The sequence below is a fragment of the Acinonyx jubatus genome, chromosome C1 (assembly GCF_027475565.1).
Source record: "Acinonyx jubatus isolate Ajub_Pintada_27869175 chromosome C1, VMU_Ajub_asm_v1.0, whole genome shotgun sequence".
NCBI lineage: Eukaryota > Metazoa > Chordata > Mammalia > Carnivora > Felidae > Acinonyx > Acinonyx jubatus.
In genome coordinates, this window is record NC_069381.1 from 71105350 (window position 1) to 71127319 (window position 21970).

General features: G+C 39.1%; 1 protein-coding gene across 4 annotated transcripts in view; it reads right to left on the reverse strand.

The window, feature by feature from the left end:
• Nucleotides 1-21970, reverse strand: part of ZNHIT6 (zinc finger HIT-type containing 6) — a 105760-nt gene that overhangs the window by 32930 nt on the left and 50860 nt on the right. Inside the window, exons 9-10 of one of the 4 annotated variants that reach the window (XM_053214367.1) lie at nucleotides 19233-19357; nucleotides 5017-7312 (exon numbers count right to left, since the gene is read on the reverse strand). In XM_053214367.1, coding sequence (XP_053070342.1) covers nucleotides 7239-7312; nucleotides 19233-19357 — 199 coding nt within the window. In that variant the 3' untranslated portion in view covers nucleotides 5017-7238. Of the gene's footprint in view, nucleotides 1-5016; nucleotides 7313-12588; nucleotides 15415-19226; nucleotides 19358-21970 lie in introns of those variants that run through there. The other 3 variants (XM_015070390.3, XM_027058705.2, XR_008295018.1) reach the window with 3 other exon arrangements.

The following is a 21970-nucleotide window of genomic DNA, read 5'->3' on the forward strand; positions in this document are numbered from 1 at the left end:
GGTGTTTAAAAAACTGCCCTTGCCTTCCAAGTAGGCAGGCAGCAAAGCCACAGCAATTCCAAAGGCTTCTGTGCTTGGTAGAGCTGGGTGGCTGAGGCCACAGACCTTTGAAGAGGAAATGCCATCCCTGGGACAGGCAGGCAGCCAGCCCCTGAGTCCTGAAAGTACCAGAGAAAAGCAGAAAGCACTGAAGGGGAAGGGGAGGCACAGTGAAGAGGTAAAAAAGGGGAGGGAACAGAGCGAATAAATGGGGAGATTCTTCCCACTCGGGTCCCCACGCCCAGACCAAAGAGCCACTAAACAGAGCAATTCACTGTGCCCCAGAGACGAAGCCGGGGCACGGACAGTCCTGAGCGGCGGGCACAACCCAGGGTGACTAAGGCTTTGAGGAGGGGAGTGTGTCGTCGCTGAGGGGTGGAGAGGGGTGGTGGTGTCTGGGCTGAGAGATGCCTTTGCTTTGAAAGCTTCAGAGGAAATTAACTTTACAAGGTACCTCCCTGTCTCCCAGAGTTATTAAAAGGAGGGAGCAAAGAAGAAATGGAAAAATGGTAATACCTCAGGAAGGGCTATGTGATCCTAACAGAAGGAAATGAGAGGAAGATTAAGTGACGAATGTGCAACCTCCCCTTTGGGGAGGAAGAGCTCTGAATGTGACCTTGTGCAAATGGAAAAGAAACACAACAATGTGGCAAAGGGAAAACCGTGCATGCGCGTGAACACACACACACACACACACACACACACACACACCAGCTTTGAATATCGAGAGATAAATAACTAATTAAATACTGTAAAACCTCCAAGTAAAAAACTGTTAGTACCCTTGTCTCAAGAAGGCAGCACTGAATGCTACAGGAATGGCAGCGAGTGGGGGAGTTGGTGTAAATCAGGGGTCACGAGAAGGTATAAATCTGGGAGCCTTTGCCAGTCTTAACAGTGGGGCCAATAGATGGAAAGCAGGCACTGACTGCTCTTTTGTTGTTGCTGAAGGAAAATAACCCACTACATCTAAAAACTCTTAAAAAAAAAAAAAACAAGGAAGCCAACTGAAGCCATCTATTTCACAGGGTAGGAAGCCAGGTGTTTTCCTGCATGTTAAAAAACTGGGATTTAAATTTTTAAAACCCTCCTGCCTGACAATAATCCTCAGATCAGATGAGGCCACCCTCGCCCAACTCTGGTAAGCCCCATCAGTGTTTGAAAGCACAATCCTTAGACGCTTGTGCCTGCCCAGACACATGCATCCAGCAACTTCTTTACATTCAAAACTGCATTCAGGTAGGATGGCAAATCGCAGGTTGAAAAAAACAAACAAAAAAAACCCCCCATATTAGGGGAGACACAACCTATCCACTGTTCCTATTCTGTCTCTGTATTCCTAAGTCCTTTAGTCCCTCAAAGGCCCTTAGAATGGCAACTCTAGAAGGACTTTGATACTTCTGGAGAGGACACTCAGAGTGGCCTCCTAATGGAGGAGACACTCCTGTGCCTTCCAGATAGCACTATGTTTAGCCCGCCGTGAAGCAAACAGCTCCAGCTGGTTTCTGCTGGCTCCTTCATCAAAGCTGCTCCCCAAACCTCTCAACGCTCCCAAAACAGGAAGCCCTAAGAAGGTTAGGAATTTTCTTTACCAAACTAATAGAGTATCCTGATTGAAGTACCTCAGGACAGAAACTGACCAAACCAAAGCATTCGTGGTCATGATGGACAGCTCCTTTCTTCATGGAGAAAATAATTTTTATTTTCAATTTCTTCTAATTATTTTGTGTGTATCAACAGATTTAGAAACAACCATAGCCACAGTACTGAATGTTTATCATGTGCCAGATGCTATATATGTGTTATTTTGTATAGTTCTGATAAGCCTGAGATGGGTACCATATTGTTTCCTTGTTAATTGAGGCTCAAAGAGGCTGTATAGCTTGTGAGAGGATATACAACTAGTACACAGAGTCAGGGTTTGAAATGAGTTCTTTTGAAATCCCAAACCAGTTCCTTTAACCTGTATACTAGATTGGCTCCTAGGGCCAAAACTAGGTTTATTTCTGCAGCAGGGAAATAAAGGAAACAAGGAAACAAGGAAAAAACTCCATGTTGAGACCTTTGACTAGTGTAACTCAATGTCCTGTTTCTGATATTGACCAGCAGGGACATTAGGTAGACAAGGCTGGGCCACTATATTTAAAAAGTTGAATAATCTAAATAATCTTTGTTATTCATTCATTTATGTTAAATCCATTTATGTTTACAGTCTACATCAATCTCTTGGATATTAGATTCTATAAGTTCATAATTTTATTCATTTGCTACATTTTTATGTATCCTGAAACCACTTTTGGTAAGTGTCAAGGGAAGCCCTCATGTTCTAGTATTCTGTTTTTTAATAAATTGCTGATAGAATCAAGATAAAAACATCAATAGACTGGAATGAAAAGGTATAAGAATAAATTATAGGTCGTGAACTAAGTAAGGTTCAGTTAGTCAGCCTGTTGACTACAGAATGATGGTTAAAAAAAAAAAAAAAAAGATGGATGCTGTCACTCAATGGTCAACCATGGGATGTGGTAATCTCAGGCTGCCTTAATAGAAACATAAGGTCCAGGATAAAGGTGGGATAACTCTGATGTAGTCTACACTGCATACATAGTAAGTCATGTTCTAGACACACAGGTTTAATAACAACAAAGACATTTGAGTGTTAAATCAAAACAAAAATGATGAGAAAATAATTGAGTGATTCAAAACCACATTCCATGAAGTGTGTGTGTAGTGTGTGTGTGTGTGTGTGTGTGTGTGTTGAGGGAGAAGTGGAGTGGGGGCAGAGTAACTGACTTGAACATTTGAACATAAGGAGTGGATTCAGGGGAAAGAACTGGAACCAAATGGAAAGAAATTTCAAGGGGCTGATCGTGGCTCAGTATAAGGGAGAATTTTCTCTCAGAACTGCCAAAATGGAATGTGCTGCCTCCAATGGTAATAAGCTTCCCATCCATGGGGGTATTCAAATAGAGGCTGAATGACCACTTGTGAGAGATGGTGTGGAGGGAATTCAGACATCAGAGGTGGGCAAGGGTGGGGAAGCGACTCCATGATCTCCAGGATCCCTCCCAATTATAAGATTCCACACTTAATATCTCTCACCCTTCATTCACCATCTGGGCAATCCCTAAAAAAGCCATTAATCTCTCAAAGCTTCAATTTCCCCTTCAGTAAAAGCGTTACATAAAACCTGTGAAATCACAAGTTTGATGTGAAAATGCTATTTATATTTTACTAGGATTCACATTATCATTATATTTATGAAAATAAAAATATTCATGAGTCAACTAAAAGTCACCTTGCTTACCCCCTAAGGCATCTTGGAAGGCCTTGGATTGATCTCTCTCTAATCCTTTTGGGTGTCAGATCCCCAGATTCTGTGGTTCTGTAGACTTCAATCACACATTGGAGGTGACTACAGGGGAGAGTGGTTTGGAAAAGATGTCAAGCTGTTTCAAAAAGATGTCAAGCACATTTGAACTTCCTCACATTCTATCACTTGGGAAACTTTTGTTACTGTGGCAGTTGAAAATGAGAGGAAAGTACTCCAGAAGGACTGCAGAAATGACAGGTAAATGTTAGTAGGATCATTCTTCAGTTCTGCTTCTAGCTTGATTCTCAGGCTGGCTCCCCTTGTGGACCATGGGTACAGCCGTTCTAAAGCTCACATGCCATAAGTTAGCCCAGTGAGGAAGAGAGATTGAGTTCTAGCATTCCTAGTACAAATCCAGGGGCTCATCCTGAGATGGGCTGACATGCCCATTCCTGAGCCAATTACTTTGGCTGAGAGGGTGGAATGGGGAGGAGTATCAATCCCAGCCAAACCATACAGCTGAGAGTGAGGAAAAGAAGCTCTTGAAGGAAATGTGGGGTATCGGGTAGAAGGACTAAGCAGTTTTGGACAGTCCAACCTCTGGCCACCTAACATCATCCCACAGCTTCCACACCTACAGGCCACATTCCCTTCCCGAAGGGAGATAATATAAAATCTCATCCAGTTACTAAAGCTAGATCCAAGTCCAATATTTATGTCAATGTACAAATCATGTTAAGTACCTCTTCATGGTTCAGTGATCTGTGGGTAAATAATAAGCCTAACCACACCCTATATATAATAGAAGAGAGAAAACAGAACTCCAATAAAAATTCCAAATTGCAAAGCAGAGAATGTAAAACATCCAGTGGCCATCAGTCCTCATAACATATTATAATCTTTTGGGACAGAAATGGCAAAGACTCCCTATATCTTGCAGTGAAGTGAAGGTCAGGGTTGCCTTAATTTCATTCTCCAAGAAGATCTCCCTTGTCCATTATTTCTGTAAAAGAACCTCTTTAGAGGACCACACAGCTTTAGCAGCCACTGCTGGCTGGTGTAACACTGGAGTGTGTGTGTGGTGGGGGATGGGGTTCTGAGGACTGATTTAGGGATTGGGCAATTGATTTTGTCATTGGGGATTTCTCTGATACAAATCTTCATGGGTTTAGTTGGCTCCCATCTGTGTGTTTTTGGTTGTGATGGTTAATTTTATGTGTCAACTTGACTGGGCCATGAGTGCCCAGATATTTGGGCAAACATTATTCTAGATGTTTCTGTGAGGGTATTTTTGGATGAGATTAACATTTAAATGAGAAGACTGAGTAAAGCAGATAGCTCTCCCAATGTGGGTGGGTCTTAGCCAAACAGATGAAGGCCAGAGTGGAACAAAAATCCTCTAAGATTTTCCCTTCCTTAACCACCTTTGAACTGGAACATTCCTTCAGACTTGAACAGAAACATCAGTTCTCCTGGGTTTCTAGCTTGCTGTCTCACCTCACAGATCTGGAATTGCCAGACTCCATAATCACAAGAGCCAATTCCTTATAATAAATTTACTTCTCTCTATATATATCTATATATCTATATCTATATCTATATCTATATCTATATCTATATCTATATCTATATCTAGATATACCCTTTTGGTTCCGTTTCTCTATAGAACACTGATTAATACACTGGTCAATTCCATGGGTTAGTAATAAAAGTAGAGATCTAGTTGATTAATAGCGTTTCATTTACAGCACAGGTGTGGGATGACTGTAATTATTGATTTCTGCTTCCACACTGGCCTCTGTTTGGGGGCAATACAAAGCAATGATCTGGAGAGGGGAGGAACAGTTACGTTCCTTTGTCAGAAGGCAACACACCAGCTGCATCTTTTCAAAAGGCATAGCTATCCCTTTGGATAGGGTGGAAGGCTTTAACAAGAGGATTCTAGAAGAGGCTTGGGAGATCACACTTATTCCAGGTCCTAATCTTTCTTTATCGCACTTTTCCTCCTTGTTTTGCTCAAACTAACTTAACTGTAGGAAGGAATCTGGCTTTTCCATTTAGTCAAGAATCCAAACTACTGAGCTCCATATACTTGGTCTGCCCATCACAAGCAGAAAGGATTTCTTATAGCAAAGAATTTCATTCTTTCTTGATTTTCAGAGGCATTTGTTTCAAAGTAAATCTCTTTCTTGTAAGATTTACAAAGCTTCAACCTAGAATCAGTGCATCCTACAGCCTGAACTTTTTGTTCAAGTCCCTTAATGCTACAGCCCAGGAAGACATATGGACTGAGGGTCCCAATAGACATTAGACAACTATTACAGTCCCACAAAGAGTTGCCAATGGCCAACTACAGAAAAGACTTCAATACCCTTCAATACCCAATGTCCTTCAATACCCATTTAATTCTCCTCCTTAGTAAAAAGATCCACAATTTTTAGTTAGTCACATCGCCACTCAGAGTAAATACTTTCTTCCATTTCCTTGTAACTAGGTGTGGCCACAGGGCCAAGTTCTACAAATAGGATGTCACAGAAGTGCTGTGTGCAACAGCTATAAAATATCTTTAAAGGGAAAGTTAAGATTATTTTTCTTTTATGGACCAATGTAGTCCTTACACTGTAGCCTAGGATAGAGGTTCTCCTGTCTTGATTCGGCCAATTCCATAATCAAGGGCCTATAACTTGCCACACTTCATTTCCTAGTTTCAAATTCTGATATAGTTGACAGAAAACCCAACTTACAAATACTTGAATAAGGAAACAGAAAAGGAATGTATTGGCTAATGCATCTGACCACTCCACAGGGATAGATGGCTTGGCTTCAGGCTGGCTCTCCTTACGGAAGCAGAACAGGCTAACCCACTTTTAGCCTTACATTTTTACAGCGCGGGAGAGTCCATGCCCGGCCTGTTCTGTAGCTCCTTCAGATTGCACCAGCTTAGGCCACTTGCACAGTTGGAACCAAACATGCGATCGCACTCTGATCTCTTCAGGCTGATGAAAACCCACCCAGGAGCTAGGGCTGGGTTTAATCCCATCCAAACCAGATGGCTGAGAACAAAGGGGAGCTGGTAGTTTCCAAGAAGAACTCAAGGTATGGTTACCAGAAAGAAGTGGGGGGTGCACGTTGGGGAGCAAACAGATTTTCACTATACCTTTTAATATAATCCATACTTGTACCATCACTTGGCCTAAGCTTTCTAGATTCATTACTGCTCTTTGGAGGAAGACAAAATGGGACTACTGGAGATTACAGATGATAATGAAGTACTTTTGTGTGGGCTCAATTATAGAATTTCAAAGCAAGTACTTTTTGATCTGTGAAAGGAACTAAGAAAGAACTTGCTTGCCCTCTCACTCCTAAGGGGCACCTGAGTTTGGTAGGAAAAAGAGAATCCGATTGCTTAGGGGAAAAAAAAAAAAACAAACCAAACCTCACAACTGCTCCTCTTTCCACTTAGGAAAGTGAGAAAAGAACATCTGGATCCTGTTCTCCCTTCGACTATCCATACACAGGTCAGCCACAAACAGTGGCTTCCTTCTTGCAGAGTCCCATTAATTAATTAGCTGGAAGACTGGATGCCCGCTCTCGCTTGGCTTTCCTCACCACCCCAAGTTTTCCATTTCCAATGCTTAGAAGTTTTGTTTGTGAGGGTCCAAATGTGGCAGGAACTATTTACAGGCTCCTAAGCTGCAGTAGCTGCAGAGGCCAAAGATGTTGGCTGAACAACCGACCAACCTTTCCAGGGAGAGATCTGAAGCAGAGAATGTGAAAAAACACCTTCCAATCTGTCAGGAACATGGAAAAAGTTGCTGTCTCTTCTGTGTTGGCGGGGACCCTGAAGCACAGCATCACAGCATCTGGTCAACCAACCACCGAAACTTCAAAACAGAGATTGGACTCTACTGTTTTTCTTTAGGAACACAGAGCAGCAGTCAGGAGCAGGACCACAGGGCTCTGGGAAAAATGAGAAGTTACTGGGCTTTGGAGACCATCTTCACCACAGATTCATACCATATGGGCTTAACCTAGAATCGACTGTTTGAGGGGCCAACAGAAATCATGATACCAAGAGGTGGTGTGACAGTCTCTTCTCACAGTAAAAATAACTTAGAGTGCTTAGCAGAAACCTGGGAGAAGGGACATTTTTCTGCAGTAAAAAGCAAAACCACCACTTGATAGTCCCTGCATTATCTACCTCAGGGAGGTAAGAAATTTCCCTTTTAAAAATCACATGGTTTAATGTACTTCCCTCTCCTTGGTTATATGGTTGAGAGCATGGAAAGTGGCTTTAGTTCTATGGAATTAAGAGTTAACACGAAAAAACAAAACAAAACAAAATAATTAAAATGCACATTTCCCTGTTTACAAGGCCTTTCATTTGCTGCTTGGTCTGTTCACGGATTTCCTCCAACCATCCCATTTCCACTTCTGAAGCCAATTCCCAACAGGTCCCGAAATTATACTTCCTCTGTGGTTGTCCTGACTCCCCAAGTCTATCCTGTCCAGAGGCAAGCCTCAACAGCTCTCAGCTGGGAGTCACCACAACGCCCAGCACATGCTCCGCCCTGCAACCTGACATAAAGTCAATGTGATAATCACTGACAGTTGCCTTTGCGTCCGTCCTTACATCCTTTCCCCGTGGGACCCTTACCCAGGTAGTCCTGGGGAGCAACGTTCTCTGAGGTCTGCTGCAACTGCTTTGAGCAGCGCTCAAATGAGTAGCATACAATTCACAATTCATAATGGACAGTAGAGCAGACTTGATACCCAGACCCTGGAATCCACTGAAAGAAACCGGCATTAGCATGAACAGCTGGTTTGAAACAAACTGAAACGATTGAAGTTTTTATGCCCAAACCAGCAAAATATGTGAGTAACATGGATGAAATACCCAAGAGGAATTAAACACACGGGGGGAAACCAGTCCATCATTGAGGAGAAAAACCTCCAAGAAAAGCAGTTTCACAAATTGTAAAGAAACTGTCCTTTTCCAAAAAATGTTAAAAGTAGTCTGATCACCCAGACGGAGCCCATGGAGGCTATGTGGCCTAAAAGTTAAGAATGTGACCTCTGAAGCCCACCTGGCCCTGGTTTGAATCCTTGTTTACCTATTTCCTCTTCCTGTGACTAATGTGTTTGGATCTGTTTCTTGCTCGTATCACACGAAAGGGGGAAGATGGTAACACACCTAATTGACTCTGGAGCCCACACTTTAACATCTCTGAACTCTTTAGTCTTAAAATAGCTTTTGGCCAGGCCACAGTCACGATGCAGTTGTCACTGCCTGTGCAAATGTGGACTTGGTGGCTGTTTCTGGTGGCACAAATGGACAACTGCAGCCTTTCAATATTTTGGTTCATAAATCATTGTCCTGATTGTCGTGAAGCTTCAGGATGCCTTACCCAGTTAATTTCACTTACGTTTATGTTTTTATATGAGCATAGAATGATATAAAAATTTATCTCAATACCACATTACATCAATTCTACATTATTGTTTCATATTTCACCATCTCAAGTCAGGATGTGTCACACAGTTAATAAAGCTGTTTTTCGTTCTTGGTGGTATACAAAATAGTGTGTTGTACAAATTGATGGAGTCTTAGATTTGTTGAAATCAAATGCCTAAAAGAGCTCTTTATGTAAGTATAAACATTCTAAATTGAGTTCTTTAAAAAGCACTAGGTCATTAATTTAATTGGCAGCATTTTTTTTTTCTTTCTTAAAGTTACATAAAATGTACATCTTACCATTAATGCATTTTAGATTCAAAGAAATACAGCAGTACCTATTTCAGGATTGTGAGGATTCAATGTTAACAGTTATGTTTACAATAGTGCCTTGCTCATGCTAAATTCTAGGTTTTTAGCTCTTGGTATTTATCATCCTATCAGTCAGGGTTTTTGCTGTAGATTGAAAGAGATCAATCTATAAAAATTAAAAATTTTTATAAAATTTTCAACCTAGAGTGCTTTCCTATTCCTCCTACCTCATCTCAATGCCCAATCTTTTTTTTTTTTAATACGTATTTTTTTAAATGTTTACTTTGAGAGAGAGAGAGAGAGAGAAAGCACAAGCAGGACAGGGGGACAGGCAGAGGCAGAGGCAGAGGGGGAGGGGAGGGGGAGGGGGAGGGGGAGGGAGAATCCCAAGCAGGCTCCACACCCAAGCAGGCTCCACACTGTCTGCACAGAGCCCGATTGGGGCTCGAACTCACAAACTATGAGATCATGACCTGAGCTGAAATGAAGAGTCCCAAGCTTAACTGAGCACCCAGGTGCCCCTCAATGCCCAGTCTTTACTGAGGGCTTACTTCATGACTGAAACTGTGCTTATGTTCTCACGCAATAATCAACCACAGGCTTGGCCTTTAAGACTAGAAGAATTTCAGCAATAATTAAATAGAAAGATAATCTCAGGTGCAGAGAGGAATCAAGTGAAGGAAAATATCCAAGCTCTATCATTTCTCATTTAACAATTTGACCTAAGAATAAGCTTTAACCTCTGAGTCTTGGGTTTTCCATCTGTAAAATGGATTTACAGTAAATCCCATCAGCAATGCTATCAACACAACCACTTCCATTTTCCACCTAGCCTCTGTTCAAAAGTGGCCATGTGGGCTCAAATTCTTAACTCTTGGTGAAGAATAGGAGAAGGAAGGTGAAGCTGGGGAAGAAATTCAGGCTGTTTCAGAAGTGGGGAAGCAGAGGGCAGGTTAATCTCACATAAGGTTGATGAAACAGGCACTGACTACCTAGATTTTTGGACTCATTCTGTTATCCTAGAAGGACAAGTCAGATACAGGACTGACTCAGAACTGTCTCATTGACATTTTAGCCTGAGTGGACATCTGCCACCACATGGTGCCAAACTACAGAATGGACTTGGGACTCCAAAGTTAGACAGTAGTGGGCGCCTGGGTGGCTCAGTCGGTTGAGTGTCCGACTTCAGCTCAGGTCATCATCTCACAGTTCATGAGTTCGAGCCCCGCATCGGGCTCTGTGCTGACAGCTCAGAGCCTGGAGCCTGTTTCGATTCTGTGTCTCCCTCTCTCTCTATCGCTAACCCACTCGCATTCTGTCTTTGTCTCTCTCAAAAATAAATAAACATTAAAAAAAAAAAAAGTTAGACAGTAGGAATTCCTGGACAGCTAGGTATATTAGCTCACCTGTCATTTCTTTCAGCCTGCAATAATACAAACCCATGTCATGTTACGGAATTTTTTGTGCCCCCACTTAGAGCAGGGCTTTACTGTCACATCTACTTCACTGGACTGTTGGGAGAAATCTTAAATGCTGATCCAAGCACTTTAAGTGCTTGGAATAATGCTTGGTATTTTGTAAGCTATTGATACATGTTAGCTATTACTCTTATTATTAATAGGATATTAAAAACACTTAATAACTGGGGCATTGGGTGGCTCAGGTCATGATCTCATGGTTCGTGAGTCCAAGCCCCGTGTCAGGCTCTGCGCTGACAGTGTGGAGCCACCTTCAGATTTTCTCTGTCTGCTCCTCCCCCATTCATGCTCTTTCTCTCAAAAAACAAAACAAAAAAAACCACCCCCCCCCAAAACAAACAAACAAAAAAAACACCCCAAACATTTAATAACCAGTATGGCATTAGCATCAGCCAATAAAGAGACACATACAGTGTGATCATAACTAGGACTTCCACATGCGGGGATCACAGCTATGACTGCTTAAGCTAGATCTCAAAGAATAGGTAGAATACATTCTTGTAGAGACAATGAGCAAAAAGGCAGGCACATCGGGGGTGGGGAAAAACCTGGGACGTCCGTACAGATATCTTCTATGTTGTTTTGTGTGACCGAGGCAAAGGGCGAAAAAGGGGAGAAAGGATGGAAAAAAGGAAGGAAGGAAGGAAGAGAGAGAGAGACAGAGAAGGCTATAAATTCAGGAGGTTGGGGCCAAGTCATAAAGGGTAAGGATTCTGGTACTTGATTCAGCAAGAAAAGAAAACTGGCAAGAGATTTGTGTGCAAAGACCAAAGGATACATTTGGTTATGAAGTTCAAAATGAGTGCAGTCCACCACACTCCAATATGGGAAATGTTTACATTATAGTTCATTTAAAGAACATATGCACACATACTTTAGATAGCTTTCACTGACCAAAGTTGAAAGAAAATACTTTGTAGTGAAGTAAGATCCCCAAAAGTTTATTTTAGGGCCTATTTTTAAATTTTTTTTAATGTTTATTCATTTTTGAGAGACAGAACACGAGTGGGGGAGTGGCAGAGAGGGAGACACAGAAACCAAAACAGACTCCAGGCTCCGAACTGTCAGCACAGAGTCCAACACAAGGCTTGAACCCATGAACCATGAGTTCATGACCTGAGCCAAGTCGGATGCTTAACTAACTGAGCCACCCAGGTGCCCTAAGGGCCTATTTTTTTTTTAAAGTAGTATTCATTTTTTGAAGTATTTTCCTCCCGTTCAACTCTAATGTCAGTATCAAAATTTCTCAAATGTTGACAACACTGGAAGTTGCCAAATCTGTGATGGCAACGGACTGGTGCTATGTGCATGTGATCAAACCAGCAGCAACATAACGTCAAACACAAACGGAAAGTATTTTTTCAACGCCTAACATGGCAACTGAAAGCAGCAATGGCATCAAGCAGGAATTAAAATCTCTAGTTAAAGCCAATGAGGGTTTGCAGGTTAGTTTTGAAATTTACTCATGTTATTTCAAATCAGAAACCTCTTGCTATTTAACTCAAATAGGGTACAATGGACCTCTGCTAGTTTTGGATTCTCAGGAACTGTCTTTCCTCTCCTGCTCCCTTTCTCCTTTTTCTGATAATTTCCCCTTCCTTTGGGGTAATTCCTCTCCTCATCAGCTAAGGGATGGAATGTAACCCAATGTGGGCAAAATCAAAGTTCTTTCCCAAATTTTACATAACTCACTGCCGTGCTTTGGTTATGATGATGTAAGCCAAAACTGCCCATGGGTGCTGTCTACCATTCTCTCCTCCCTCCCCAAAGAGAAAGTCTGCCTGAAAGAGAAAACCAACCCAGGAAAAAACAAATCAGAGCTAAGTATGTATGGGAGATGGAAGGATGGCTTCTTAGGGTGTTTAGACCAAGTCATGCCTGGACTTCTGTGTATATGAGCCAATAAGTTGCCGTTCATGCTTACACTACCTTGTGTTTCTGTTACTTGCCACTGAAAGACGACTGGTTAAAAAATCAAAGCGTACAAGATCCACTTGAAAATAAATTTTAATACAGTAGTGTATGGTTAAATAAAAGCAGACTGGGTATCTTTACTTAAAATTTAATGACTAATATAAAATCGGGTAGAACACACTGTATACGTCAACCAAATTAAACCAAATGTATAAAGGAAATTGTTGGCATTAGTTACACCTTTAACATCTTATTATACACCGTGAAACCTGAATAGCACTACTTGCTACAGGGAAACAAATTGGCTCAACTACACTTTGGAATCTTTACTATCTATTATAGTAACTTTCTTTAATTCCTATTTATAATATGAACAGGTGCAAGCTTTGCTTACTGTAATTTATGGCTATTAATCCCATATACAATAATTAGCAATTATGAAAGGCCTACCTTGCCTTTGAAATCATTGTTTAAAAAATAAAGAAGGCCAGGTGAAGCTTTTCTACTTTTAAAATGTGATTTGTGAACAAAATGCAGGATGTTGAACTTAACATGGGTCAGGGAGTTTGTTTATTCATCCGAATTTGTCAAGAATCCAAATGGAGAGGCCCTCTAAAAAAAGAAATTAAGTCTTAATACTATGAACTTCTAGGGCTCTCAGTGAATTATTCCAACTTCACCCCCTCTAACCAGCTGCCGTGGTTATTCACTAACACATGTTTGTTGTAAATCCTGTGGGAATAAATATGTATATTAATCAAATGAATGGATACTTATATTTACGGGAACTACACTAAATTCTTTCCTAAGGAACAGTCTATAATTGAAAAATCTAATAGAATTCTAGACTATAGAAATGGCAAGCATGAATTACATCATGTAGATTTTTTCCCCCCCTTTCAATTTCTTCCTGGGCAGGGGGGAAAAGTACCCTGGACAGGGGATAAATCCTTCGGTTGTCCAGTTTTCAATTTAAATTCTAGAAGAGATGGAATTCAATACTTTTCTTGGAAATGAGACTATGTCATCACAGATTTCACTGTCAGGAAATTGCTCTCCATCCGGATATTCAGATCACACATTCCTGTTGTGTACTTTATCCTACTTTTCCCAGGAACAATTCTGTGATGCATTTGATTGAATTCATCCTGTTTCTTCTTCTTCTTCTTCTTTTTTTAATACTTTAAATGTTTATTTATTTTGAGAGAGAGAGAGAGAGAGAGAGAGAGTGTGTGTGTGTGTGTGTATGTGTAAGAGAAGGGACAGAGAGAGAGGAGTAAGAGAATCCCAAGCAGGCTCCATGCTATCAGCGCAGAGCCCCACGTGAGGCTCAATCCCACGAACTGTGAGATCATGACCTGAGCCAAAACCAAGAGTTAGATGTTTAACTGACTGAGCCCCCCAGTTCATCCTATTTCTTGCCTCTTTAGAGAAAACAAATTTCACTTACAGATTAAATACGAGTCCTGTGAAATCCCATTTAGTTGTCTCCCCATAAATACTGTGAAAAACATAATTCTACACAAACCTTTCACTGCACAGGAAGATTCCTGAAGTTGATTGAGGAAGTATACCTATTTCTCAAATTTCAAGGCCTTATTTTCTAGGAATCATATTTCCACTATTACTTTTATGGCTAAAGGTCTTGTGGCGTTATTGTATTTGGATTCTCTTCTCCAGTTTTGATCCCAAGTTACACGTATTTGTGTTCTCCTATGCTCATCCTCTCATTATTCTATTTTTTCCACAAGCTTCTTTAATTAATGTCTCTGGCTTCCTTTTGGTCTAAAACTTATTCCAATTATAAACTACAAATGAATTCACCAATGTCCAATTTTATCATTGTTTTCTTAACCATTAAATACACAGATGCAACACAGATGTAATCATCTTTTACTCTTTTATAGCCATATTGCAATTTCATAACTGTATAAATTCCAATAAAACTAGGAAACTTTAATTTCAATATGTGAGATCATAATGTATACAGAGCTGCCATAAGGTATAAATTAAGCCATGTATATACATAAATGCACATATACATTCCAATAACACTTTGAAGAGTTCCAAGTGGTTTTTTTTTCTTTAGTTATTGCTAGATGTTTCAAAACAGCATAAAACTGCTCATCATAACACCCCTGTGTGGTAATGAGGAGAGTGAAATGGGAACAGGATGAAAGGCACAGAATTCATAATAAGACACAGCTCACTGTGCAAACAAGGACACCCAAATTCGTAAGCACCGATGGTTCAAACGATGAGGAGCCACTGATTTTCTGAACTGAATAGAATAGTAGTTAAGAGTATTTTTTCATCCTGTACATGTGACACTCTACTGGATGCTAACCAAGTAAAAGATCCACTCAGTCATGTCAAGAGAATAAGTTACAAAGAATCCCAAAGACAAAAATGGGCAACTGACAGATCAGTTCTCCTGTGGATACAGGATGTGTCACACGGCCTTTATGTTTAGTGAGGTTCTGTTAACAAGGATGCCAATTTTGCGGCAGACACAGGTGATCCTTGGGTCCGGTCTTGCATCAAACTAACAAACAAAAAAGTTTTCAGCCTACAGAATTAAGCATATTAAAACCCTGGGCCTAACTAAAATAAGCACTATGCTGATCAGGTGCAGAAAAAGAGTTCTTAGGAATAAGGGCCTTACAAGTCAATCTAAGAGGCTACATCTTTTTCAAAAAAAATGTTTAGATTTTTAGTTTAGTTTAGATTGTTTAATTACTTTCAGAGAAACAAAAAATTTCAACCACCCGCTGATAATATCCCAGTCATCCAACAGCTAGTCAATGCACAGTCCTCTGCAATTGTCTGGGAATTTTCGCCTTCTTCCTCCAGAAGAAGTGCTCAATTTTCATTGCCAATGTTCTTGGTAGATTCACTTTTCACTGAAAAAAATAAGTAAACATACAGTCAAGTGTTTATACTGATTCTGTTTAGCTTGTACTGTTTTTCATTCTTCTCTCCTTCCTTCTGATGCATACCAACAGCACTGCTCATGGGGACAGACAAACCATGTCATGTTCCAGGCAGCCGGGATATACAGTTCTGGCCACAATAAAGAGACGATGTCTGAGAGTGGCAATTATATTTTGTGAGGCAACATGCTTCCTGACTCTGTGGAAGACTTGGGAATGGTCACTTCACAGTGTGGTTATGATCCCATATTGGTACCACTGAAAAGATCACTATTATCACATAGGCTGGCCAAGTGTGGTTGGAATAAATTTTTCCATAATTTTTTTTTAACTTAAAATTGAGGGTCAGTATATGCTGAGTGAATGCAGGCTGAGAGAAGACTAGCTAATCGCCTTCTCCTTCCTTTGACAGGAAAGATAGCATACAGCAGAAATGGAGTTCCTTTAAAGGAGCTGTCCTTACTACAGCAAGACTATGATTCACTTACTAAGCTGAGATTCCTTACGGACAGAAACTAGATCTTTCCCCCTTACGTTTACCTCCCAGCGTAGCCTGTCTGCTGAATCAGTATGAATGCAGGTCACTCTTTTTGTTTTGCAATCTGCAAAATGGGAACCAGAATAACAGCTCTATTTCATGGCACAGTGAAGCTAAAGGGAAATCCTGTATTAAAACACTATAAAGTTAAGGTTAAAATACTGATTATTTTGCTTCAGGCTTACAGCCATTTATTTCTATTAAAAAGATAAGGGAAATAAAGCTCAGAGGTAAAGTGAATGCTCAAGGGCCCACAGCTTAATAGGAGGTGACGCTGGAATCATAACCCTAGATCTTGCCTCATATTCAACCGCCGAGTTCCTTGGGGTTTGCCGATGTTACCTAGATTTCAGATTGTCCCAGCAACCAAGATGATGTCTCCTGAATCCTTTTTATAAATAAAACATTGAGACAGGTTCCATCCAAGATGTGGTCCTGATGCTTGTGGAAATTTACAAACTCCAGCAGAGTCCTTCCAAGTGTCTCCATGATAATACAAGTCAGTTGTTTCTTCTCTGGCTTTCTTTGCAATTTATACAGATTTTATTATAGCAACTCTTGCCCTGTAAAGTTTAGATGTCTGTTCGTGTGCCTGAGATCCATTCTCATCTCCTTACCCCACTGTATCACACACACCGTGAAAGAGAAGAAGAAAAAGTGGGGGTGGGTGGGTGGGGGAAGGAGGAATGAGGGGAGGAGAATGGATGAAAGGATTTATTGGCCCAACAAGGGACTGATGCATGAGTAGCTGCTGTGCTATGTATTTTCACTAATTCAAGTCATCAATCTTGGTTTGGATTCCTTCCTAAAGGCAGAGACGTTTTCTAATTTTGAGTTATCTTAGAACAACAGAGAAATATGTTTTGCTGATATTTTTAAATTAATGGAGCTTTGTAGTATTTGGCATTGCAATTCGGGGAAAACTCTTTCTTTGCTTTCTTGAAGTTGCCTGTTTTCTTCTTTTAATAGCACTCCATTCTTTTTTCCTAAGACTGAAATGCAGCATGTTCTTATTAAGTCATTTAAATCTACTAACTTACGTTGGCAAATAGGGATCTGTGAAGTAAGAAACACCATTCTGAGCACTTCCCGCTGGACTGATAAAGATGGTGACCAAGCACACCACATTCCCAATCTACTGGGCTACCTTAACTGCTCAACCTTTTACAGTCAACCTTTTACATTCCTTAAAAAGCAGAAAGCAAACAAACAAAACTTGCCTCTTGCCCATCAATACTGGCAGACTTTTGAAAAAAAAATTATGGCAATCTACAACCATAACAAACATTATAACAATGATCAAGTGTGAAAACCACTGAATCCCAGCCCAGAAACACATTTTTCCCAAACTAGAAGAGAGACACCTTGTGCTCTGAACTCAAGATCAAAATCCAACATTTTTTCCTCCGGAGAGAGAAAGAATTTCAAGGCTCTCCAAAGAAAATGCCCTGTTCTTATATAACCCTCCTCCAGCATTAAGGGACCACCCTGCCGAACATCCAAAGCTGTTGAGAATGTACAAAGAATCAGATATGTTAAGTGCTCACACAAAGATATGTACGTATGAAAGACCTGGCATTATTTTTAAAGTGTGTGTATTTCTGATGTGACAACAGTGGTATGGTCCTTCAAATCCTGTCAGACTAAGTTTTTTGCTACAGCAGCTCTAAATGATCCTCTATCCTGAAAGCACCAGTCACTTTTTTTCCTGTAAATAAGTCAAATAAATATCACATACCCCCCCCCCCATAGCAAATTTTACTTAATCAGGTTCCAAATATACTACAAAAGTAGCCTTTTCTTTTTGCTTCATTACAGGAAGGCTTCCTCAGTGTGCATTCCTAAACAAGGTGAAAGAGGGGCTGTGTGTGCTATGTTTATTTACACAGACATGTTTGCCCTGGCTAGTAACCCACATTACCAAACATCTTTCCCTGAAACCAGCATTTAGAGAGCTATGTGAATTATATTAAGGAAAAAGTAAGATTTTACACAGCTTAAAAAAAAAGCGAAACTGGACATTTACGACACACTTCTAATTTAATTTGAGAAAATAAAATTGGATATTTTCATTCAAATTGTGAAAGACATAAAGCCAAGAGTTAACCTAAGGATTTAGAGGCCCATAAGTGATTATCAGAAACTTCATGTTTGCTAGCTAAAAATCTAAGTCAAACTGTGACACTGACAAAGTTTTGCCCACTTCGAAAAATAAAAACTCTGCTATTCATCTTTTGCCAAGAAAAAAAACCTATTATACACATGTAAGAGAACACCTTAAAACAAAGGTTACTGCCTAGTACAGCCTATGATGCTGGCAGAACAATAAATCTAAACCATATATTTCAAATAATTTTATTTAAAAAATAGATTTCAATCCAATCCAAGGATTCAATGGTCCTCTGGAGACTGTTACAATGAAACTTGTCCTGTAACTGTAATTCTTAGCTGAAAGTGGTATCTAATGGTTTAAGCTGAGTAACCTCTCTCCCTTTTTAAAAGTAATTTCTGAATTTTATTCATCCTTTTACTGGAGGTGTATTTGGCAACACAAACAGCTTACTTTAATCAGCAGTTGCAAACATGGGTAAGTCATTTTATATACTAAATTTTTACATGTACTATTTCCAGTTTTCATACTTCCTCCCAACTCCACTACTCACCAAAGAAGGTCAGTATCTACTTTTAAAGAATCACGAAAATGACAAAGAAACAAAATCAAAGAAAATAAAACCAGGGGGTTTTAAAAAAGATAAAGGTCAAGGCAACGGCACTAGCTTATTTAAACACAGTCCAAATTTTAACATGATGTTCTTTCAAATATATCTCTTTCTATAATGTAGGATACTAAAAATGTTTTACAATCCCTCATTTTAGGAATCCCTAAAGAGAGAGTTTTTACTAGAGAATAAATTTATTTGTTATTGGACAGACTGTTAAAGACTATTAGCTCAAAAAAAAAGACAAAAACACACAGAACTCCAAGAAGGCAAAGAATGTCCTTTTACAGCCATTCAAACATATTCATCTTAAATTGATTATGACAAGCTTATGTGCTCTCAAACACGACAGAATCAGCAGTCATTCATTTGGTTCCTTACAGAATTAACTGTAGCTATAGAGCAAATTCAGTTAAGTGTGTAAATACAGTGGGAAAACACATATACGAAGAAATAAAGACAGTCACGTAAGTGCTCGGGTTCCCTAGAGTTACTCTAAGTGTTACAGGGACAAACAGATGCACACTTACCTTGGTGAAGAACTTCCATGTCATTACTGGATTCTTTTAATACCACATGTAATGTTGGATACTCAATGATCACTTTGTTCCTCAAATTGTCACGGAGACTTTTATAAGGATCCAGTTCGTAATATCTTACAATAAAAAAAAAAAAAAAAACACAAAAATAAAAAACACCCTTAATATTCAAAGTTACCCATAAATAAAATAGAGTCCCTTCCATTAGAAAATTTTTAAATGTTAATGACATTAATAGTTATTTCCTTATAACATCTCTAAGAAAACCAGGTAAAAGAGCTATTACTATACAGGTTCTAAAATAAAATCAAGAGTGTATCAAATATGATATTAGGAAAGCTTTAGAACAAGTCATTTTCATATCACAAAGAGTAAAACTAACTTTTATGTAATACCTATGTTTAATGTGTGATGAATTCTTCTTGGACAAAAGAATGACTAGCTAAAAATTCAAATTCCTCAAATATCTTTAGTTTGACCTTTAAAGGAAAAACAAAAACAAAAAAAAACCCTATCCCATGATAATTTTCAGTAATATGTGGTGTTAAAATAACTGACTACAAATACTTTTGTAACAAGCTCATTCTAATTATAAATCGTTCCCAGAAATTTACATTACCATTCAATTAAATTTGGCCTTCCTTTATCTTCAAATTAAAAAAAACAACAACAAAACAACAAACCAAGTTTAAGTTTCTGGATGAGCCTAAAGCACAAAATTTAGGAAATACGGAGTTTATCAGTCATGGTAACATGACATAGCTGTCAAATGTGCCACAGGTAATTAATTAGATGCTAATATTCTTTATGGTGTGCAACTCTCAAGCCATTACTTAAAAAAACTGTTTTTAGTTGATCAAAGATGCATTCCCCTAACATTCTCCCCCTTGCTTGCTTTCTTGGGTAGCAGGGGAAGCGGCAGAATTTCAGCTAGCTCACTAGGAGTTGCCTATGGGAATGTGTTGGCATGTGAATAATGTCACGTTAAAGAGGAAAAAGTTGAGAACATGTTCACCAGTGTAGCGCAGAAGTTCTCCAACCTTTTTTCTTTCATCTCCACCAATGCCAGATGATATTCACATGCAAAACACACATCCTAGGCAATACCCAGCCTGACAGCTGTAAGTCCATCCTTTTCTGTCCCACTCAAGAAAACACATTGGATGGAGTACAAGTGATCAAGAATGAAGTGATCCCTGGAATACATTTGAATCTGTGAAGAGTAAATCATTCACAAACTTTGGTATTTCCTAGTTAGTAATAAATTATTTGCACCGTAACTCGCAGCTGACTAAGAGAGACACACAGTGCATGATTCCTCTCCAAGTCTGTCCCATGGAATAGCTTTCAAATAAGGGAAAATGGAAGGGCTTATTATCAAAATGCTCTGATTTCTTTTTCAGAAGGTGACAAGTGACAGAACAACTGTAAAACCAAAACATTACTTATGTTTGCATGACCACATGCCCCACCCCTGGAATTCAATTCTTTGTTTTAGAATTACAGAAAATTTTTTATGTTGAAAAAAAAAAAAACCCAACTTACTCAGTTTTCCTAAACCAGCCACCCTAGTGCCCATAGGCCACGGAATGCACACATTCTTTTCCTTGTGTAATGTAACACAGATGTGCTTATGATACTTTAAAAGTGGTTCCAGCATTCAAGGATTAAATGCTTCACATCTTTTAAACATTATTTCCCTTTGAAATAAGCAGTGTTCTTTTAAAAGTTAGCAGTAATTATATATAAGAGAAAAATGATATTGAATTAGATATCAAAGTGTAAGATTAACTTTTAAAGTAAAATATAAAACGGATATAACCAAAATTTTCTAAGGAGAAAATATGACTTGAATGTTCAAATAGGAAACTTTCAAGCAGTAGCCTACAAACGCTTGCAGTGACTTATCTTCTGTGTATTTTAAACTGAATCCTAAGACTTCTATTAAGAGACATTTCACAAATATGGGAATGTTTTCTACTTATTTCAGTTTTTGAGAAATAATTTTCATTGTATACTTAACGTTTTAGGTAATCTGTGTAATCCCATTAGGTTTTTCTAGATTTCCAAAGATTAAAAAAAAAAAAAAATTCTTCAAAAGCCACATGGTAGCTACAGCCTAATAATCTTGCTGACACAGTATAAAATACATTCCCAGCACAGGAACACCTAGCGATACTTAAAAATCACCATGTAATAAGTTATACACTACTTCAATCTTAAAACTACAATGATTACTTGTTTACTTAAAAAAAATTTTGGTCCCTCTTTTATGTGTGGAATAGGCACTTTACTTTCTTTTACAAAGCACTTAGCATGCACAAAGATTTCTAAGAACTTATAATAAATTATTTTTAAAATATTTTATTCAAATACAGTGAAAATCTGGTATGTTGATGGTTCTGATTAGAATCACTGAATTCTCCTTAGTGTTTACCCTAAAATGTCGCAAACTTCTAATCACAGCAATATTGCTATTGAGTGTCAGTAAGCTTTGAGGCCTCAGCTTTCCAGTCTGCTAAAGAGGTTGGACTTGACTAGATAATCATTTTAGCTGAAATTCTGAACTTCTGTGATTTTTCTACTACTGGTGGTTAGTCTTAGTCTACTATTTGCCCGTGATTAAAAAGTAAATTATGTGAACTGTTTATAAAGAAAAGCTACCAAACACATATGGGGTAACATTTTGTGATCTGCATGAAACGAAACAGCAACTTTTAGTGGCTGTT